General features: G+C 37.4%; 1 protein-coding gene across 1 annotated transcript in view; it reads left to right on the plus strand.

Annotated features, from left to right (window-relative positions):
• Ints9 (integrator complex subunit 9) overlaps positions 1 to 20,516 on the plus strand; it is an 87,299-nt gene that overhangs the window by 22,275 nt on the left and 44,508 nt on the right. The window contains exons 2-6 of the mRNA XM_046423331.2: positions 2,112 to 2,239; positions 8,655 to 8,715; positions 11,464 to 11,526; positions 15,175 to 15,314; positions 17,523 to 17,609. Of these exons, the coding sequence (XP_046279287.1) occupies positions 2,112 to 2,239; positions 8,655 to 8,715; positions 11,464 to 11,526; positions 15,175 to 15,314; positions 17,523 to 17,609 (479 nt within the window). The remainder of the gene's footprint in view (positions 1 to 2,111; positions 2,240 to 8,654; positions 8,716 to 11,463; positions 11,527 to 15,174; positions 15,315 to 17,522; positions 17,610 to 20,516) is intronic.

Raw genomic sequence — 20,516 nt, forward strand, 5'->3', positions numbered from 1 at the left:
GGCTTTCCCTGGGTCTCGGTGTGCTCAGGTGACCACAGTGCAGTTTGGGAGGCAATGGTGGGCCCTTGAGAGTCAGGGGAGCTCAATGTGTTATTGGCTCTTCTCAGACAAACCTCAAAGTATATGAAGCAGTTTCCTCATCCATCCAAGGCTGATGAGATCAGGGTCTTACACTTTTATATGCTCTGAAACATGTTTCTTCCTTTTGGTTCTTCCTCTTTCTTTGTCCTTAGACAACAGTAACAAATGTGAGATCTTTCAGCTCACTTCTTTGGCTGAAATCTTTTGAGCAGAACCTTTTATATATCGGTCATCTATCTTCTGGTATGCTTTCTTATCCATAATTTAGAATTAAGGGTGAAAATAAAAAAGATTTATTCTGTATGGCTGGCTCAATTTTCACTTACCTTTTGTTTTCTGATTACAAAAATATAGTAAATACTCATTGCTGAATGTTTGAAAAATAGAGAAAGCTGAGAGGAAAAAAAAATTGCAACATAATCTTTTCACCCAGAAACGACCATTATATGCATTTTGTTTTATTTCCTTCCGAGTTTTTTCTGAATACCTTATTTTTTTACTTTTGAAAGGAGAGATATAGGAAAACTATTATTAGAACATTTACTATGATTGGAAGAAATCTTACATGATGCTTTGTCTTTATTTTGAGGTAGTCTCTATCTGTGACAGATATTATTTGCCTAGGGATAAAGACTTCAGCTATCATTGGGGAATCAAGTGTAGGTGAGATAGGGTTATCTCTGACTTAATTTGTAGTTCTGATATCTATCAAAGAAGGAACTTATGTAAAGTTTAAGTACACAAAAAATGCATCCTAGACTTTTGAAAGATGATTACAATTTTAAATAATTTGTTGTTTTCATCATAAATACTTTTGTAGCTTTTCAGAACATGTGAGAAATTTTGATTTGATAAAATGTAACCATTCTACATAAACTTGGAATAAAGACGCTTGTAAAAACACCCACAATTTCTTGGCTGTTAGCCTCCTCATTTTTAGAACATGCAGTTTAAAAGAAATCATCAATTCCTATAATGTCCTCTGGGAAAAAGGAGAAAATTCATTCCATGAACAGAATCAACAGAACAAATATTTGAAAGACTTGGCCTAAGCAGTGGATGACTGTGCATGGCTGGGCTTTGATGTAGAATTACTCTGATTTGTCCTGTCCTTGTGCTTAAATCAGAAGGAAACTGTGGATTTGTCAAGGGATTAGGAACATTGATTGCTCTATTATCTGGCTTTGCTGTTCAAAGGAGGCGTCTACAGAATGACTTTACATGTGGGGGAAAAAGGTCTTTGCCCCTTTTTCCATTTGTTTCTTTCAGAACACAGTAAAATTATTAAAGGTGACAGGGTGTTTCCCATATAACAAAACTTCAGTGCAGCATAGCTATTGTCCCCACTACACTTAGGAGGACATGGGAAAAACTTCAGGTCAGTGTATTTGTCTTGCCTTTAGCACTCCTCTTTTGTACACCCTTGTAGACTGTACCCTTTGACTTTTAAGCTCTGCTCTCTTAGGTAAGAGACTCCTGATTAGCTGGAGTGGGTAGCTCACCCTCCTGCTTAGTGTGTGCTCATTAGGCGGCTCACTAGGCCTTTTGAGCCATTTCTTCTGACAAGGCTGAGCCATAAACTTTTACTGATGCTTAATAGCCAACCTTTCTAACCATGTCCTCTTTAGAAAATCACTTATCTTAGTTACAGGAGAGGAAAAAACAAACGTAGAACGCAGTTGGAGGATTCAGCTTAGAGTTTTATTGACTTGCACAGTTTAAGGCAGTACTTAGGTACAGCTGGGAAGTATAGTGTGAAAGCTAAACAGATAGCCATAGCCTTAAAACCCTCCAATTTGAACAACTGTGGCCCCTCTGAAACTGCTTCCCTGAGATGTAGCTTGGTGTCTTACAAAAAGTCTGATCTATAATCTGAGACTTGATTGTTTTGTACTGTGAGAAAAAGTAGTGCCCAAGCAGTTAAGTGAAGGTTGTGTAGAGATATAATTGAACTTACATGCTGTTACTTCACCTTACTTAGACTTTTTCTGTAATGAATATTGATAAAAATTATGTAATTTTCTTTGCAGTATTGCCTGTCGGGTCACCCAACCTTACCATGCAATGTGCTCAAATTCAAATCAACCACCATTATGTTGGACTGCGGACTGGATATGACTTCTACCCTAAATTTCCTTCCTTTGCCACTTGTTCAAAGGTATGTGCTATTATATACTGAGACAAAATTATCTTTAGGTTAGCTGGAAAATGGTACCTGTTAGTTTGAAATTTACCACTACCTATGTGTTGTCCCATAAGTTTGCTTTATCTGCAAAAATGTTCTTTACCAAAATAATTTCCTTTGGCTATGTTGGTAGAAAGTTTCCTATTGATTTATTGATTGACTTCTTTATTATAACTTCTTCTGGGCTTCTGTAAAATGTTCCTGCATCTGCTCAGTGCAACTAAGGTCATGTATAATTCATCTGTCTTGCTAATTCATATAGAGCTAATAAATGACCGACTGATGAGCCCAAGAATTCATTTTAGGATCATTTAACTGCCTTTGCAGGGACTTGACATTGCAGAGTCTAACATTTCTTTCTAGTATGTACATTATTTTCATGTTAGTCAACTTGAGATATCATACAACTATATACATAGCCCAGGTTTATGTCTTAAATCAGATAGATTACCTTGGGCCTACAATCATCACTGTTTATACTTAATTAAGATTTCATTTTAGGAAATTGGTTTCCCAGCTTGCTACTACTTAGAAGTAGCAGTTTATAAGAAAAATGGCAACTTTTAGAATCAAGTATACTCACAGGAGCAGAAAAATGATAGCTTTAAGCTATCTAAAGCAGATTTAAGAGCTTAAAAGCATACCTAGCTGAGTAAACCATCTAATTTATTTCAGTTATTCCTGAAGACATCACTGAATGTCATAATTACTTACAGTGATAACCTCTGAACTATCTAGAAAAATTATAATCAACCATTGATTTTTTTTCCTTTTCCTGAGATAAGGATATAATAAGGTGGTTTGAGGATAAGGTCTGAGATAATTTCAGTTTACATTTTATGCAAAGCTAATACATTGACCATCCACAGGTATTATTCATAATGAGGAGTAGGGCAGTGGAATTTTTACATGATAAATTAATTAAAATACTCTTATGGTACTATTTCCCCACAAAGAGCAAATTGTTCATTCATTCAGTGTTTATTAAGAATTTGTCCTGTTCTGGACCACAGATTCTGATAATAGCAAGACTGATTTCTTGTCCTCATAGAACTTATAATCCACAGGGGAGAAAGACATTGCAGTGAAAGACTCAACTATGCTTGGGATAAGGAAACAGCTATATACTTAAATAATTACTTTTTAAATAAAACACAAGAGACTTTGAGGGTTTCCTTTCCCAAAAGGACCTGACTTGCTTTGTGAGGATTTCCTGGGTGAGCCAAACCAGAGTTGGTCAGACAGGCCCAGGGGCGTGTCTCCCTTCCTCTTCAGTCTTATCTTCATCTGTTCTATTCTCACAGCCCTGGCTCCACAGTTGAGTCCATTCCACTCTCTCTTCTGTTGCCATTGTTTTACTCAGAGGGAAGTTACACTAGTGGGAAGGTTGGCAGTTTATACAGCTCTTTATAAAGAGTGTCTCGCTTGGCCAGAACTTGTGGAGACACACTTTCTTAAAATAGTATACCCTTTCTCTCCCTCCCTGTGCCTCACCCTGCTTTGCCTTCAGAGCACTTCTCATTATGTTACATAGGCAGTTTTATTTATTGTCTTCTCCTCCAGATATGTTCCTTAAGGGCAGGGATATTGTTCATTCTATGCTGTTTTCCTGGAGCCTAAAATAGTTCTTGGCATGTAGTTACAGTCACTTCCTAGTAAATATTTGTTGTATGAATGAATCATTTTATCATCTTTGGATCCCACCCTGTCTCATCTTCTCAGTCTTTGCATTATTATAATTAATTGTATTATATTATTATTATTAAATTATTATTGTCTCTTTCCTTTATCTCAGATCTTTACATCTTAACTCACTCTTTTCCATTTAATAAAAGTCAGTCACTTCTAAGTTAAAATTTAAACATTTTTTAATCTTTTCAAGTTCCCTTTCCTCATCACAATGTCTCTGAGTGCTGTACAAGCTTTACTTAGTTACAGCTGCCCACACAGCTCCACCAGAACAGCTTTAACTAAAATCACAGATGACTCAGCCACTCAGCTGCACCAGCCTCCATGATTACTTACTCTTCATTCTCTTACTTTTTCTTTTCCATAGATTTCAGAGACTCGTCTTCCTCTAACTGGCTGTTACATATTGGAATTTTTCAGTGTTCGCTGCTTAGTCATTGTGTGTCCATCAAGGATATTTAATAAATGCTCAGGACTTCAAAAATCATTCAAATAATAACTTAACAGATGTGTATCTTTTTTTTTTAAGAGAGAGAGAATTCTTTAATATTTATTTTTTAGTTTTCGGTGGACACAACATCTTAAAAATAAAATAATTTTTATGTGGTGCTGAGAATTGAACCCAGCGCCCCGCACATGCCAGGCGAGCGCGTTACCGCTTGAGCCACATCCCCAGCCCACAAATGTGTATCTTTAGTTGATTTCTTCTGTTTCCAGATTCATGTATTCAAAAAGAGGACTCAGTTTCTCTCTTTGGATATGCCTTTGATATCACTTCAAAAGTGAGCATGCCCCAAAATGAAGTCATGATCAGATGTAGTGCAGTAAAAAGAACAAACCTTCTCCCACCTGGTTTTCCTCTAAATTTCCTATCTTAGTTTCCTATCTTAATGATTGGCATCCTGTTAAAAAAACAACTAGAGAACTGGGAGTTAACTTAGATATAACCCCCTTAACAACTCCCCCTTATTCATTTTTTTTCATTAAGCTGTATCATTGTTAGCTTCTATACAGTTCCAGAAACCAGTCACTTCTCTGCAGTGTTCCCATAGTCATTATCATCTTTTATACTACTACTAAAGCCTCCTAACCAGTTTTTTCAAGTCTAATCCTGCCCACAGCAGCCAGTTGTCTTTTGATAAAACTTTTTATTTGGAAAGCTGCAAGAATAACACTAACAGCTCCTGATAACATCTCTTAATTTAAGTATATTTAATGTATCCTAATGATTAGGTTGGGTTTATTATTTTTGGTAGGAATACCATGTCATTGATGGTCTGTTTTATCAAAAGGCACATGATGTTATTTTCCCCAGAATGATCCTTTAGAATTGCAAGTCTAATCTTGTCTCTCACGTGTTTAAAACCTCTCAATGGTTTTCACTGATCTTAGGGTAGACACCAAACTCATCTTGATGTATTACATTTATACTAGCCCCTCAAATATCTTTTCTTTCTACTCTATCTTTTGTTCTTTGTTTTCATTCAGTTTCAAAGAAATCTTGTTGGTTTTTTAATTTTATTTTTATTTTTTAGTTGTAGTTGGACACAACACCTTTATTTCACTTGTTTATATTTGTATGTGGTGCTGAGGATCAAACCCAGGGTCTCGCACATGCGAGGTGAGCGCTCTACCACTGAGCCACAACCCAAGTCCCTCAAAGAAATCTTATATCCAGCCTCAGAGCTTACACAAACATTGTTCCTCAGCCTGAAAGTCTCTTTTCTCCTTCTCCCACCCTACTTTTCCCTCAGCCTGCTTTAGCAGGAGCTCACCTCTAGATCATCTGAGATGACAATTCGTATGTTAGAAGGACATGAAGATGGCATTCTAATTGAATGGGGGGATTCCATACAAATTCAGGGACTCTCCCTGAAGTTTCGTTTGAATAACATTTTATATAAGATGTCTCTACCAAAGACTGGAGAAAATGACAGGAGGAAATTACTGGACCTGGTAACTGTCTTCTTTCTCTTGCCTTAGAATACTTGTTTGTTTGAATCTTTATGGGAGTAATTTACCTATTTTGCAAAATAAGTAATCACCAGAAAGATAGATCTTATGCACGTTTTTTTCCTTGACTAAAAAAAATTTGAATGGTATTATTTTTCTCTCAGAAGTTGTTGTAATAAAATAGTGGATGCAAAGATGCACTTGTTTACAATTATCCTATTTCTAATATCTTCACCCATCATTGTATTTAAAGTAGACTTCTATAGAGAGCTCTGTCTCTTGGTTTACAAATTTTACACAAATTTTTAATCATGAAGAACAAAGCAATAATTCCCTTCCCCTTTGGTAGATAACAACCATGACTGGGGTAAGCAGAAGGTGCCGTGGGTCTTGCAATAAGCAGTTTGTAGTTTACTAATTAACTCTGTGGTTTGTTCATTACCTCGTTGGAACACAATAACCAACTATTTTCATATCTGTAGTCAGCAGCATCCCTTTTGCCATTTGGTGGCATATTTTAATAATCTTAACTGCTCTGAATTTGCAGAGATGAGGCTCCAGAAGTTTCAGATTTTGGTGCATTTCAGATTTTTGGATTCTGGATGCTCAACCAGTAAAGTCTGCAAATATTCAAAACCTGAAAAGCCCTGAAATCTGAAACCTTCTAGTCCCAAGCATTTCAGATTAGGCATACTCAACCTATATGGTTATAATATGGTCATGCTTGCTTTTGAGTATTCAGTCCATCTAATCACAAAGTCCCAAATCCAAAATGACTATGAAAAAGGCTTTGAGGTTATGAAGAATGTTTATCAGGACTTCAAACTCTACAATCCCTGAAATTTGTGCTTTTTAAAAAGAGTTATTTTTCTGACTTACTGCATCTGTCATCTGATTGGGTGTGGGGAGGGGGAGAAAGAGGGGGGGTTGGGGGTGGAGCAGAGAGATGAGGACAGACAGACTGTACTTCCTTTGCTCCTGTTATCTTTGTAAAGAGGAGGGGATGTTTACAGCCTTGTTTTAGAGTGCATGAAATGAGAATAGTGACCACATTATCTTGTGATTACACTTTTATTAGAAGGCTTGCTTTTTAAATCTGATCTGATAGTAAATATATTTTTCAAGAAATAAGACATTTACAAGTAACAACACCGTTGACTATTCCGAAATGAGATGGGAATCATGAAAGGTAATGGTAATAGAATATTTTTCTGAGAGGTTAAAGCAGAAAACTCCCAGAGTTTTCCCAAATGAAAGAAAGACATTTATCAGATATTATTTAAACTAAACAAATTTGATTCTCCCGCTTAGTGATTTTTCACTCTCAAGTACAAAATTTAAAATTCTCACTTTTGGATTAATAAAGGCAAAATGTAAACAGTTAACCAAGATAAAATGTATATGGGAGTTCATTGTACTTATCTTCTTATAACTTTTCTGTAAGTTTGGGATTAATGTCAAAATTAAAAGTTACTCCCCAAATTCTCAGGTTTTTTTTCCTAAGATTAAATGTGCATATATTTTATTCAGATTATATTTTCTTTGTTTTGGATTTAGATTACTAGGGATTGAACCCAGGGTCTGCTACATCCTGAGCAACATCTGAGTGACATACCAGCCCTTTTTAAAGTTTTTTTATTTTGAGACATTCTCCCTAAGTTGCCCAGGCTGGCCTGAAACTTGGGATCCTCCTGCCTGGCACTCACAAGTAGCAGGCATGAGGCAGCACCATGTCTAACCTTTATTCAGATTTTTAATCTTTACTAGAAGATTGAAAAATATTTACATATCTATGATTTTGCTTGAGTAGGAAACCAGAATCTGATAAAATTATTTGGGGAAGAGAGTGAAGGACTGTGCAAATAGTTGGTTTCTAATGAGAGTCCTTTTACTCTCATACCCTTACTTTGCCCTTGATTTTCATTTTAGACATTAACCTTGGGGTGAAGAGCGGAAAGCCTCTCACCTTCCTACTCATACTCTTGGTGTTCTTTTTCTTACCACATCTCTTTGGTCTTTAAGTTTTTTGCCCTACCATAGTAATTGTTTTCTCTCCTGAATTATTGATAATTTTAGCTTTGGTATAATTCTCTACACAACTGGTAGAACACAGTTTACCAGAAGTCAATGTTTTTTTAATCCAGGCTTCTTAATATAACATACATGAAGTTAATCTTACCTTCTAGAAACTCTTCACCCAGGTGAAATAGCAGTCAGGGTGTCATTTTATCACGCTTGGGAAAACTAGCTTCATTTTCTGTAATTGGAAACTCAAGCCATAGGTGACAAGTGACTAATCCACTTGTCAGCATTAAATCCAGAGTGTGGATTTGACTAGAATCCATTTCCATATTCAGTAACCCACGCCTGCCTTCTCATCTACATTGGGATGCTACCCATTCGCCCTCCACTCAGGATTGTCATTAAGTAGTAAGACAAGGTAAAGTTGGGGAGCAACTGCAAAACTACCAAACACTAATGCCTCATTTGTCTTTTTTCTTTATTTTTCTGCATAACATTCTTTTTAATTTTCCTAATTTTGTAGTAAACTGTTTGACCTTCTAATATTCTATTGCCACATAATTCTTGAACTTAATAAAACATGGTTATTTCTCATCTTTTTGTTGTGGGTGAGCATTACTGCCAGTAATTTCAAACTGTTTTTAATTTTATGGGGACAGTGTAGTCACTATGAAATCACTGAGGATTATAATCTATTTAGGATAATTTAATTTTTGTCTTGCAGTCCCAGGCTATCTAATCTTCCTGGCTGGTCCCTGAAGGATGGAAATGCTTTCTTGGACAAGGTAATGCCCCAGACAGAAATCTGAAATCTATCTGTACCCCGTGGAAAGCCATCTTATCATACCTGAACCAATCTGTTGTAATGTGACTTACAGGATCCTTTTCAATTTTCTTGTGTATTCTCCCACAAAATAACCCACAGTCCTCACTGAGGTCTGTAGTAATTATTGTTTTTAACTGCTTTTTAAAGAAATCTCAGTGTTCAGCTTCAGATCAAATTGGTGCATGTGTAAAAATCTAAGTACTGCAGCTGCATCCCAGCAACAGGAGGATGGCAAGTTCAAAGCCAGCCTCTGCAACTTAGCAACTTAGACCCTGTCTCAAAATAAAAAATAAATGAGGATATGATTCAGTAGTAAAATGCCCCAGGTTCAATTCCTGGTAACCCCCCCCCTCAAAAAAAAAAAAAAAGTATTGTCACAGAAAGAAAACTGTTATTCCTATAATTGTGATTAGAGTTTCAAAGATTATATTTATTAAAGAGTTCATCAACTGATTAAATACAAGACCAAAGCTACAAAAAGTCTTAAAACTATAATATACTTATAGTTTGTATAAAGAAGAATCAGAGATACAGGAAAGTTAAAAATTGTAAGGCTTCTCCAGTTCTTTTCTTGGTCCTCTAAATCATTTTCCTCTTGTAATTTTACAATTGAAAAACTGAATGACTTTAAGATCCTTAACATGATTCATCTGAATAAGACATTTTTTTCTTATATCAGATATTTATAATAAATTCCTTTTTTACAGAATTAACTACTATAATTGCACCCCCCACACCAAGTGTAAGCCAATGCATAATTCAAAACCAGATTTCTCTCTTACAGCTGACTATAAAATTATGCGACATTCAGAAACCTGTGTACCTGATTTCAGCCTGAGTCTCCTACTGGCTATAAATCATTGTTCCCTGTAAAATGCTCAGAAGCATCCCATTACCACTGCATTGTGAGAGAAATGACTTGCATGTGTATGTGAAGTATTTCATTAGAAGGGAGTGATGAATAAGATACAGTGACATTGTAAGTGTTTGGAATGGTAAATATGCTTCTGCAGGCCAGGAAGAATGAGTGCCTCCCAGAGACATGCCTTTGGGGGAGGAAGATTACATAGCCAGTTTAAGGTTAGCAAAGCTTTGAAATTTCCCATGGTTTGTCTTTAATTGTTTTTAACCTCATCCTAAGAGAGTTGGGAGTCTTCTTCCATTAAACATAATTGCTTATTTGTTTTTAACTGGCAGGTACATTGTAACTAACTGTTTTTGACTCAGCCTATCCATAGTTAAATCAATACTCATGACTTATGTGGTACTCATAGAAGGAGAGGAAACAGCAAACAAGGGGAAGAAGTTTCTGATATGAGATTTGTAAACTTTGGAAGGACAGTAATAAAATTAATGCCCTATTTTCAAGTAAAGATTTAGAGTAAAATCATCATTCAGACTCTGATTTATAAATTTAGATACATGTGTATTTGAAAATATAGAAATATATGTTTAATGACTAATGAAAACACAAAGGAATGAAACTATTAACTATTTTTCCCTTCTGGAAAGATCAAAGGGTACTATCAACCAAATTCTGTTTTGTTGTAAAGTCATAGATAGCATTAACCTTGATGATACAAAAAATCTACCATAAACTTGTTTAAAGTGTCACTGAGGAAAGAAAATTCTGGTGGCCTTCTGGAGGCATGGGAGCAGACCCTGTTGGTGGCCCTGTATCCCTTAAGCCTTTCCATTTCAGTGTGTTCCGGCATAATTCCAGCTGCTGGTATCCATGTGGCTTTGCCTGATAATTTTTTTGTAAAACTGCACATTATGCAGGAGTTGGTAAATAAATAATACTGAAATGTATTTTTGTATCATTTCTCAGAGTTTCCCCTGAGAATAAGTTCTAGTTTTCCAAAGTGGTATGTCAATAACATCCATTATCAGCCACCTTTCTTCCTGTTGATCACTTCCTCATTTATGTGGGAGGTACTGGAAAAACAGCAACCACATGTAAACTACTTGTTCTCCAGTCCTTTTCTCAGGGATGGCCTTTGGAAGAATTCATACTGTCTCATGGGCATATTAAGTATGATTGTCATGAATTCAGTGGGGAGTTATATTCTGTTCCTTTATGCGTATACTTTTTTCTTTTGAATAAATATATTTAGTTTATAATCCCAAATAAAGGATATGTTTACAGAGATGAGCATTACATTCACAGTTTTTCCCTACCTTTGATCTTCCTGCCTTATTTGCCCTTTTCCCCGCAACCCTTGGTAAGTGTAGAAAAGGCTCTCAGTAATTTGTCTAGAGCCATGACTCCTAACCTGATTGCATAGCAGAATCACTGGAGGTACTTATCATAAATACAGATTCCATGTCCTTATCCCCAGTTTCTGATTCCTTAGTTCTTAGCTAGGGCCCAAGTAGTTTTCATTTCATCAGTGTCTCCAGATAACTCTAATGTTGTTGGCGTGGACTTCATAACTATTGGAAACCACTGGATCAGGGTTATAGAAACAGCATGGATTCCTGCCTGGCTTCCTTGAAGAGGCATCAAGTAGTATGTATGGGAATTCTGAATCTGCCACCAAGCAGCCTTTTTGCCCTCAATAAGATTCTAGGCCTACCTGAATCTAACTAAACAGGGAACAGTTAGCCTAAATAACCTCCCACCTTCACAGTTTGGTTGAAGATGTTATTTCTTTGATACTGTATAGGATATCTCTTCCTAGTATTTCCTCTTGATCTCTTCTAGGAGCTGAAGGAGTGCTCAGGTCATGTGTTTGTGGATTCTGTGCCTGAATTCTGTTTACCAGAGGTAAGATGAAAAGGAATCTTAATGTAGAAACAGCATATCATGTAATCTCTCACAGTGAAGCCAAGACATAGTTTTAAGGGGCTTAGCTTTCTATTTTCAAATTGAAATGAATCTGTTTTTCCCAGCACATTGTTATAAGCTAAAATATTATTTAGGAGCTTTTTATATTGACTATAAATCATTTGAGTCACTGTCTTCTTCCTATTTATAACTTTCTATAATCCCCATTGATTCTTTCAGGGCATAGTTTTGAGTTAGGTAAGGAATTAACTCAAGCTTTTCAGTTTTGTAATTATAATGCCTGTGTGCTTAGATTAAACCGTACTTTTCATAGTCTTGCTTACAGTGGGTACTTGAGGGTTGCTGTTATTCCACCAATGCCAGTAAACTGTAAAAATTCTTGCTGACTTAAAGTATATTGAATATTACCTGAAATTCATGAATTCTGAACTGAGTGATGGATATCTGATGCTTACATTATTATCACAATGAAACTTGTTAGGGTTTGGGACCAATTTCACCCTTTCAAAGAAAACTGAGACAGTTTCCATTAGTTTTTGAGGTAACTAATTTCAGCTGACAGGTCTGATTCCAGAGAAACTTCCATGAAGTTCTCAATGGATAGGTGAAGTGTAGGGAGGCCAGTGGTTTCCCCAGAGTTCCTGATGATATCAGTGAGAAGCGGTCATCCTTTTATTTCCACATGCCTAGTGAGTACGGTGAGTGTGGAAAGCACATTCACACTTAAGGGTCAAAGAGAAAAGACAGTATGAAGTGCAGCTTCCCTTATTTTTATCTTTTCTTCCTCCAACTCTTTACATTTTTACACTTTTGTTTGATCCCTGTAGATGAACTTTTTTCTTTCTTTGAAGTAGGTGTGCATGCATCTTTTGGGGTTACCAGAGCAAAAGAAAAAGAGCACAAGGTGTAATGGAAGGTGACAGGTAAGGCAGGAAGTTTGAGATATGCTGATAAGAATAAAGGCAGACAGTTAAGAATCTTGAACCCTCCATTACTGCTGTTAAAATCTTTTTGTCATTCATGTTTGTCACTTAAGGAATTGGTGGGACAGTTCCCCATCTGTTTAAAGGTTCCTGATTCCAGGTGCTACATTTATTTTCAGCGTACCACAGGTGGCCCTGACTACTGCAACCTTCAGTTTATGGACAATAATGTGGAACATATGAATTGGTGCTCCGAGGACTTTCTGACTTGCTCTATAAAATACTCAATTTTTAAATTAGATGAGTATCATTTCACAGCTGACCTTTGCCGAGCTAAAGCGATACTGATATAGTTAGGGTTCTAAAGCCATATGATGCTTTTCAAGCAAAATTATCTGGTGCAAATGACTAATAATTACTATTTTAAGATAGTGCCAGGCCATAGTAGGACTGAGTGAAAATAAGAGTAGAAGTAGGAGTGGGGCACTGATGACAGTTTAGTCTTTGTGGGCTTGTGGGTAAGTCCAGCAGACCCAAGCCCAGTCCTCATGAAGTTTATAATCTAGTGCAGCTACCTGAAACATTATCTCTGTATCCCCTCAACCTATGTTATGGTCTAGTGCAGTGTAGGGAATAACCAATGGATAATGACTGATTTTTCAGTTTGTAGAACCCCAAATGATTTCACACACAGTTGTAAGATTGGATTAAGTTATAAGGTTAAGGTTGGATTCCACTGAGTGAAAATATGTACATAAATATGTAAATAAATAAATATGTAAAAAATATGTAAATAATAAAAATGTAAATAAATAGAATTCATAAATTTGGTTTGGATGGTAAATTCATTTCTTAGGGAAAATGGCTAATTAAGCCTGCATTCTTTTTTTTTTTAGTTGGGCACAATAAATTTTTTATTTATTTTTATGTGGTGCTGGGGATCGAACTCAGTGCCTCATACATGCTAGGCAAATGCTCTACTGCTGAGCTACAACCCCAGTGGCCCCCTAAAGCTCAAATTCTTTTTATACACACACACACACACACACACACAATAAATATATATATTTTTTATTCTAACTATCCTCACAAAATTTCTCATAATTCTAGACTCTGGGCTGATTTTTATATATTAAAGAAAAATTTGAGGTTCTTTTCACCCAGTTTCTGTATACATGAGGGAAGATAATAATACTTTTGAGCTTTATTATTGTTTCAACTGGCATTCCTGTCATTTGCCTTCTGTATCTGTCACTCTGATGCTGTCTTAATTTCCTTATTTGCTTAAAAATAATTCCAGAGAGATAGTGCAGAAGAAAACCAGTGAGGTATTATGTGATCTTTCATCATAGGATAAGGATGTTGTCTTGCAGGTGCAGCGCACAGTGTGGAGTTCAGGGTGATATTCCTTGGCTGTTATTGTCATTAGCATGTTATTCACATAAATGTCATTGTCCTAGCCTTGAGGCGCATATGACCTGTACTCACTTGCTATCCTCAGGAGCCCATGATGCCTCAGCAGCTTTATTAAATTAACTTATTTTATATGTAAAGTCATTCAGCCAGAAAATACCCATAGCCAAAATGGCACACTGCCCCTTGTCATTTGCTTGTGTCATAGATCTTTGTTCTTTCTCCTCCATGGGAGACATATTAGATCAACAACCTGTTCTCCTAACTGAAGCACATTTATAGTCATGGCTGTGCTTGTCCTTGGTGTGCTGTCTGGTTTCTAAGGCAACATGACGATGTCTTGAGCCACAGCACCTCACTTTCCCCACAGCCAGTGCTCCTCACAGAGAAGGGCCTGTTGGAGGCCTGTTGTGTATTGCTTACCACAGGTGGGAGGGGACAGACTCAGGACAAGTTGCTACTCTGATGTGCCATTGCACAGAATCCTGTCACAAGAGGACTACACATCAAGTGCTGTGGGAGTTCTGAGAAGCAAGTGAATTCTTTGATCCAGGCACATCAGGACAGCCAACTGGAAAAAGAGAACTGAGTCTCAACAAGTAGGACTTGAATTTATAGGAGAAAATTTCCTTCTTCTATAAGAATTTCTTTAGAATTTACCTAACTTGGAGAGCATTTTCCTTGCCTGCTGTTCCTTTTTGTTTCATGTAAACTTAATTATGGACTTAAAGAGCAGGTTTAGGGTAAAGATTAGAAGAGAATGTGAGAATTAGGATAGAACTCTTTAACTACTGTTTCTTCTTTTTTTCCCCCTGCTCCCCTGTGTACAGAACTAGTGGTCAAAATTGCCTCAAAAAACAAAAGCCAGTTGTCTCTGTATTTGACTTCTGAAGAGCAGGTTTCTGCTTGCTGTTTCCCATTACCTGTAGCCATGGTGCACTACTTGCCAATAAGCCCTTAGAGCTTATATTGTGCTCTCTCTGCTTCAGGTTACCTGATACCTCTTGCCACAGCTGTTGTGGTGTCTTGTCATCTGTCTCCAGAACTTTGTTCTGGTAAAATCATGGTGCTGCTGATGGACTGGCTGCATTCCCATTGTTAGTTGTCCTATAACACTGCTTAATGTCTATTAGGAAATAGCCTACAATGAGAGAACAGCAGTGTTGTGGGAAAGGCCTCATTATTCTAAAGTACAAAAACTACTCTTCTGCATTCTGACAGCATCATTTTTCAGTCACATCATGTTGATCTATGTGTCCTGCATAGATACCTATCATCCCTTTCTTTTCAGACTGAGCTAATAGACCTGTCTACAGTAGATGTGATTCTCATCTCAAACTATCACTGCATGATGGCACTGCCCTACATCACTGAGCATACCGGATTCACAGGCACAGTGTATGCCACAGAGCCCACCGTTCAGATCGGCAGGTGAGAGCGTTATTCTTATCCCCTTGGGTGTGGCTGCAGAACTCCTCTCAGTGGTGACTGTACAGTGGAGTGTGGTGCCAGAAGTGTTTATTATTTCCTTCTGAGCAATTCACCAAAAAACAGGACAGAGTGGGCAACTTTCTACAGGTCTGTTCATTGGAAGTGCCTAGAGAATGATGCTGTGGGTAGTCCCATTAGTCTTGTGTTTTTTGGTTTTGTGTTGGTTTGGCTTTTGTTGTTTTTTTTTTTTTTTTCCATTTCTGTTTTCCATAAACTCAAAGGAGTTTGTGAAGATAGCTCCTCTGCAGATGCTACTAATTGGGAGAGGTAGTGTTTAAGAAAATGCCACAAAGATGCAATGCAAAGAACTTCAGAGAAAGTAACTTAATATATTTAAATAAAGAAGGAAAAGAAATTTTATTACTTGGCTTTCAAAATATTCCCCTTTTATGGTTTATTGCAGACTATAAATAGAGACGGCCTAAAGAAGACAGGGGATACATAAGTAATTAGATGGTTAAAATGTTCTTGCTGGTATCAGAGAGAAACAGCACTCAAAGGAGTTAAGACTGTGTAGTCTTCCTTTGTCTCCAAGAGGACTCTGCTGTCCCTCTCTCTGCCCCCACCAGACCTCACCTGTAGGTATTTCCTGCAAGTAACCATAGTACCATTTAGTGAGGAAAAAAAGTGTCAAGAAAATTACCCCAGAAAAAAGTCTTCTTAATTATTGTTTTGAAATAAATTAATAAAATTGATAGAAAACTGTTGGGACCCAAGATACCAAATTCAGAGATGATATAGATTCTTAGATTGGATTCTAGTGTCTTGCAGATGTTCAACAATATGAAATGATTGGAAATGAAACAGTCTTGTGTGTGAAACCACATTGCCTGCAGTATGCACAGAAAACCATAAGGGATCCAAGGAGGGGCCATTATATAGGAAAGTAAACCTCAGGGATGAAGCAGTTTCAGTGAGATGAAAAGCAAAAAATGTTAAAAGTCTAGTCTGAAGAAGTTAAAATATGAGGCTGGCTATCCCAGAGTATTCTTATGAAAGCTCAGCCAGAATAACAATCCTAAATCCTAGATGTTGGGATGCTGGAACTAGTACTGCTCCTTCAAGACAGAAAGAGGAATGGGCACCATGATGCATGTCCACAATCCCAGCTACCTGGGAGGCTGAGGCAGGAGGATCACAAGTTGGAGGTCAACCTTAGCAATTGGTTCAAGACCCTGCCTCAGAATTTAAAAAGGGACTGAGGATGTAACTTATGGTAGAGTGCTCCTGAGTTTAATCCCCAAATACTGGGACGGGAAAGGGGAAGAGGAGGAGATGGTATTAGGATTAAGTAAATAAATGGAAATGAGATGAAGTTGTTCAGCTTTCAGGTGCTAATAAATTTATATGTTGATTTGGAGAAGATTTAAATCAATATGGATCTATGTTAGGTTATAAACAAGGACTCAAGAGGTTGATAGTGTGTTTATAGCTTTCTGGTCATCCTCTAGCCCTTAAGAATTCTAACAGTTCTCTGCCATGAATCCCCAGGGTGTGTGTACCCTTGATTCAGTTGAATGTGGCATTTCTTAGTTTCTCTTGACTATAATTCTGTAGTATTCCATCTCCTTATCTCAGAGATCTATGCTTTTCCTTATCCTTTAGTTAAATTTTTGGGATTTAGTCCTTGGAATATTATCCCATTGGAATTTTGCTAATTCTTAAAACATATGCCAACTTCATTTATCAGCTTAAAATGTCTATTTGATATTGTCTTTTTTAAAAAGTAATCTTGTCCCCACCCTGCTGCTACTAAGATCAGTACTTCACAGTCATATAAATTCTTCTCATTTAGTAATATAAAGGTAGGAATCTTAGAATTAGTTAAAATAAACTTATATGTGTGTGTATATATATATATATATATACACACACACACACACACACACACATATATATCAATTTTTAGAGATAAAAAAATCAGGCTTGCTTTAAAGGTGGACTAAATCATTTAAATTCAGAATTTTTGACATTTTTCAGTGAGAAAGCTGCATTTTTGTTAAACCATATAAAATGGTACCTAAGCTTATTTGAACAGAGAGGAAGTAATAAAGTAGGATAGAGAAGGTGGGGCAAGTCCATTTCTCCTGGTTACAGTGTAGATCAAGGTGTTTATCTAATTTTTTCACCCATTTTGTTTAAACTCAGGCTTCTCATGGAAGAGCTGGTGAATTTCATTGAAAGAGTGCCAAAGGCTCAGTCTGCCTCCTTGTGGAAGAATAAGGACATACAGCGGTGAGGACTTCCCGTGGACTGTGGAGCCCTATGCTTTACCCGGTTGTTTCATTTGCTTAGTCATTGTGCTAAAGCATTGATCATGTTAGAATTTAAAGATTCTTCATATTATATGAAAGGATTACATTTGATTCAGCTTATAAGGCCCTGTGCTGGATATGGGATTGTTAAGGAACCTTGGACTCTCTCTTTGAGGTATTCAGGTGTAATGGAAAAATCAGATGTTTCAAAAGGTCAGTTAAAATCTTGCAGTACTACTGTTAGCACTCAAAAATGAGGAACTTTTGCTACCTAAGGAAGCTATGGGCATTCCTTAGGGAGTGACATTAAGATGGATCTAGAGAAGGAAAAAAGGACTTTTTCACATTAAAAAAAAAAAAAAAGTTTAGCAGGGCCCAGGCATGGTGTCATGGAACAGTGTCTTCAGAGGACACTGAGAGTTCAGTGTGGATTAAAACTGGTAGAGAGGTGGAAGATGAAAGTAGAAGGAAAGCTGGGGAGAGAGAATACAGGCTCTTATGTGAGACCTGAATTTTACATTGTTGAGAATGTGTGGTTTTTCCAGCAGAGGTTTTTAAGGAGAATGACATGGCCAATTTATGTTTGGGAAAGGAACTCTGGAAGTAGCATGGAAGGTGGGTGGGAATGCAGAGGTGGGAAAAGGAGACCAGCAATGGGACTGTTTCAGAAACCCAGGGAGATGACAAAGGCCTAAACTAAGGTAGTAGCTATGAATGAGAAGAGGAAGACTCAAGCTTTCAAGAAGCTTATGAAGTAGGATTGAGAAGAAGTATAAAGCAGGCTACAGAGTAGTGATGAGGGAAGTAAGAAGAGAGCTGAGTTGTCTCAGATCTGCAGAAACACCAAGTAGAATGGAGATTGGGAAGCCATTGGCAATCCCAGAGAGTATAATTGCCATAGAGTGCTAGAACCAGAAACCAGATTATAAAGGGTGAAGTAAATAAAAATACCATAGGTGACCAAGGAGGCAGCTGTCTATCTTACCATACTGGACTTTCTCTTACCCTAGCAACTGCTGCCTTCACCTCCCTACCTGTACCACAGCAGACCCAACCTTCTGGTCTGAGCATAAAGAGCCTGAAGTTTAACTTAATCTTTGGACTAGACATGTTCCATACACTCCTACTTTTTTCTAGCTATCTTGACACTAATTTCAGTGATATTGGTAGCCACCTGCTTATCGGATTTAGAACGTTTTAGTTCTTGCCAATCTTATTTTATAAAAACATGTATATGTAGCTAGAAAAATATGCTTTGTTTTCTGTTGGGTCTTTTCAGAGTTTGAATATGAGTCTCCTCTGTGCGTTTCTTTGTACTCATTACTTATTTAAGCAGCACTTGTTGTGACTACTCTAAGTGTGATATTTGTGTAATCCTTTAGCAACCCTCTGAGGTGAGTAGTGGTGTTACTGCCATCTAGCAGAAGACACACATGGCACAAAGAGTTTCAGTAACTTGTCCAAGGTCACCCCATCTGTGTGTAGCAAGATCTGGGTTCTCATCTGTGGCCGCAGAGTCACACTTCTCACCTCTTTTCTGATCCATTCTTTGTGCCCGTGTGCTGGCTGTCACCTTGTGTGTGTTATCTCTAAATGCCATGGGTGGAGGAGTACATGTTTTTCTGGGTCTTTTTTGTGTTCCCTCTTTAGGGTTGTTGTGTGAGTGGCCTTGCCTTGGCTGGATGGCTCATATTTGAATGGCTTTCTTGATCGGACAGCTCTCCCAGCAGGGTCCTTGGACCCTCTCCTCCTCCTCCTCCTCCTCCTCCTCCTCCTCCTCCTCATTCTCAGCTCCCTTTTCTGCCACCACTCACTTTGTCACCTTCCTTCCCTCTTTTCTTTCCCTCTCCCACACACATAAGACCCCATTTCCATACACCTCCCTTCTTAGAAACCTCAGGACTTTGTTTTTTCCCTCATAGGACACATATGCTTTGGCTTCCCCTGCTTCCTCCTCTTAAGTTTATGCTCTTTATAGTATTCAGCTGCAAATAGTTTTGGCACACCAGAAGTAATATTCCAAGGTCAGTATTTCCTGACTTTCCAAACCTTGGATTAACTCTCAGTCCCAAGTCCTTATTTGCCTCCTCTTCTGTGACCTTGGGCACAGTCCTTGGCAGTTTTCCTTTGCCTCTCATTCTTTGTAAACTGTAAGAAAATAACTGACTCACCAAAGAAATGTCATAATGTATTGGGGAGAATGTGAATGGAATTTAAAGGAGAACAGAGCTAGGGTAGGATCCTGAAAGATCTCATAAAGTGTTTAGGTAATCCTCCCTTTTAAAAGAAAGTGTTGATTAAATTAAAACCTTGAGATTTCCCATCTTGCCACACAACGGGCAAAAATTAGGAACCAAAAGCTAAATTGGTAGAATAGCAAGGAGAATAACATGTAGTATTGAGGGCTGGGGTTGTGGCTCAGCGGTAGAGTACTCTCCTAGCACGTGCAAGGCCCTGGGTTCTATCCTCAGCACCACATAAAAATAAATAAATAAGATGATATTGTGTCCAACTGAAAAATAAATATTAAAAAAAAAAAAAAACATGTACTAATGAAAAAGACCGTCTTTCATTTTGACCCTGGTCAGGTATTATGTTTTGGCTTTTGAGCATAATTTGAGGCTTAGTTATTGATAGAGAAAGAAGAGTCTAATTGACAGAAAGAATATGCTTAGGTGTTAGACATACCAAGGAAGTTTTATTCTTTGTTTTTTGTTTCCCCTCTGGATAAACCTAGCATAAATATTAGAATTGGTACAAGAGTTTGAACAGCTATTTATTCTTTAATTGGCATCTGAAAAAAAAAAAAAAAAAAAAAGGAGTTCTTTTGAATTTAACCTTGGGCCAGCATACTAAAAGGTACTTAATTGGGGCACCATTATATTGA

Source organism: Marmota monax, unplaced genomic scaffold, assembly GCF_021218885.2.
Source record: "Marmota monax isolate L192 unplaced genomic scaffold, Marmota_monax_Labrador192_F-V1.1 WCK01_AAM20220418_F8-fsc00347, whole genome shotgun sequence".
In the NCBI taxonomy this organism is placed as follows: Eukaryota; Metazoa; Chordata; class Mammalia; order Rodentia; family Sciuridae; genus Marmota; species Marmota monax.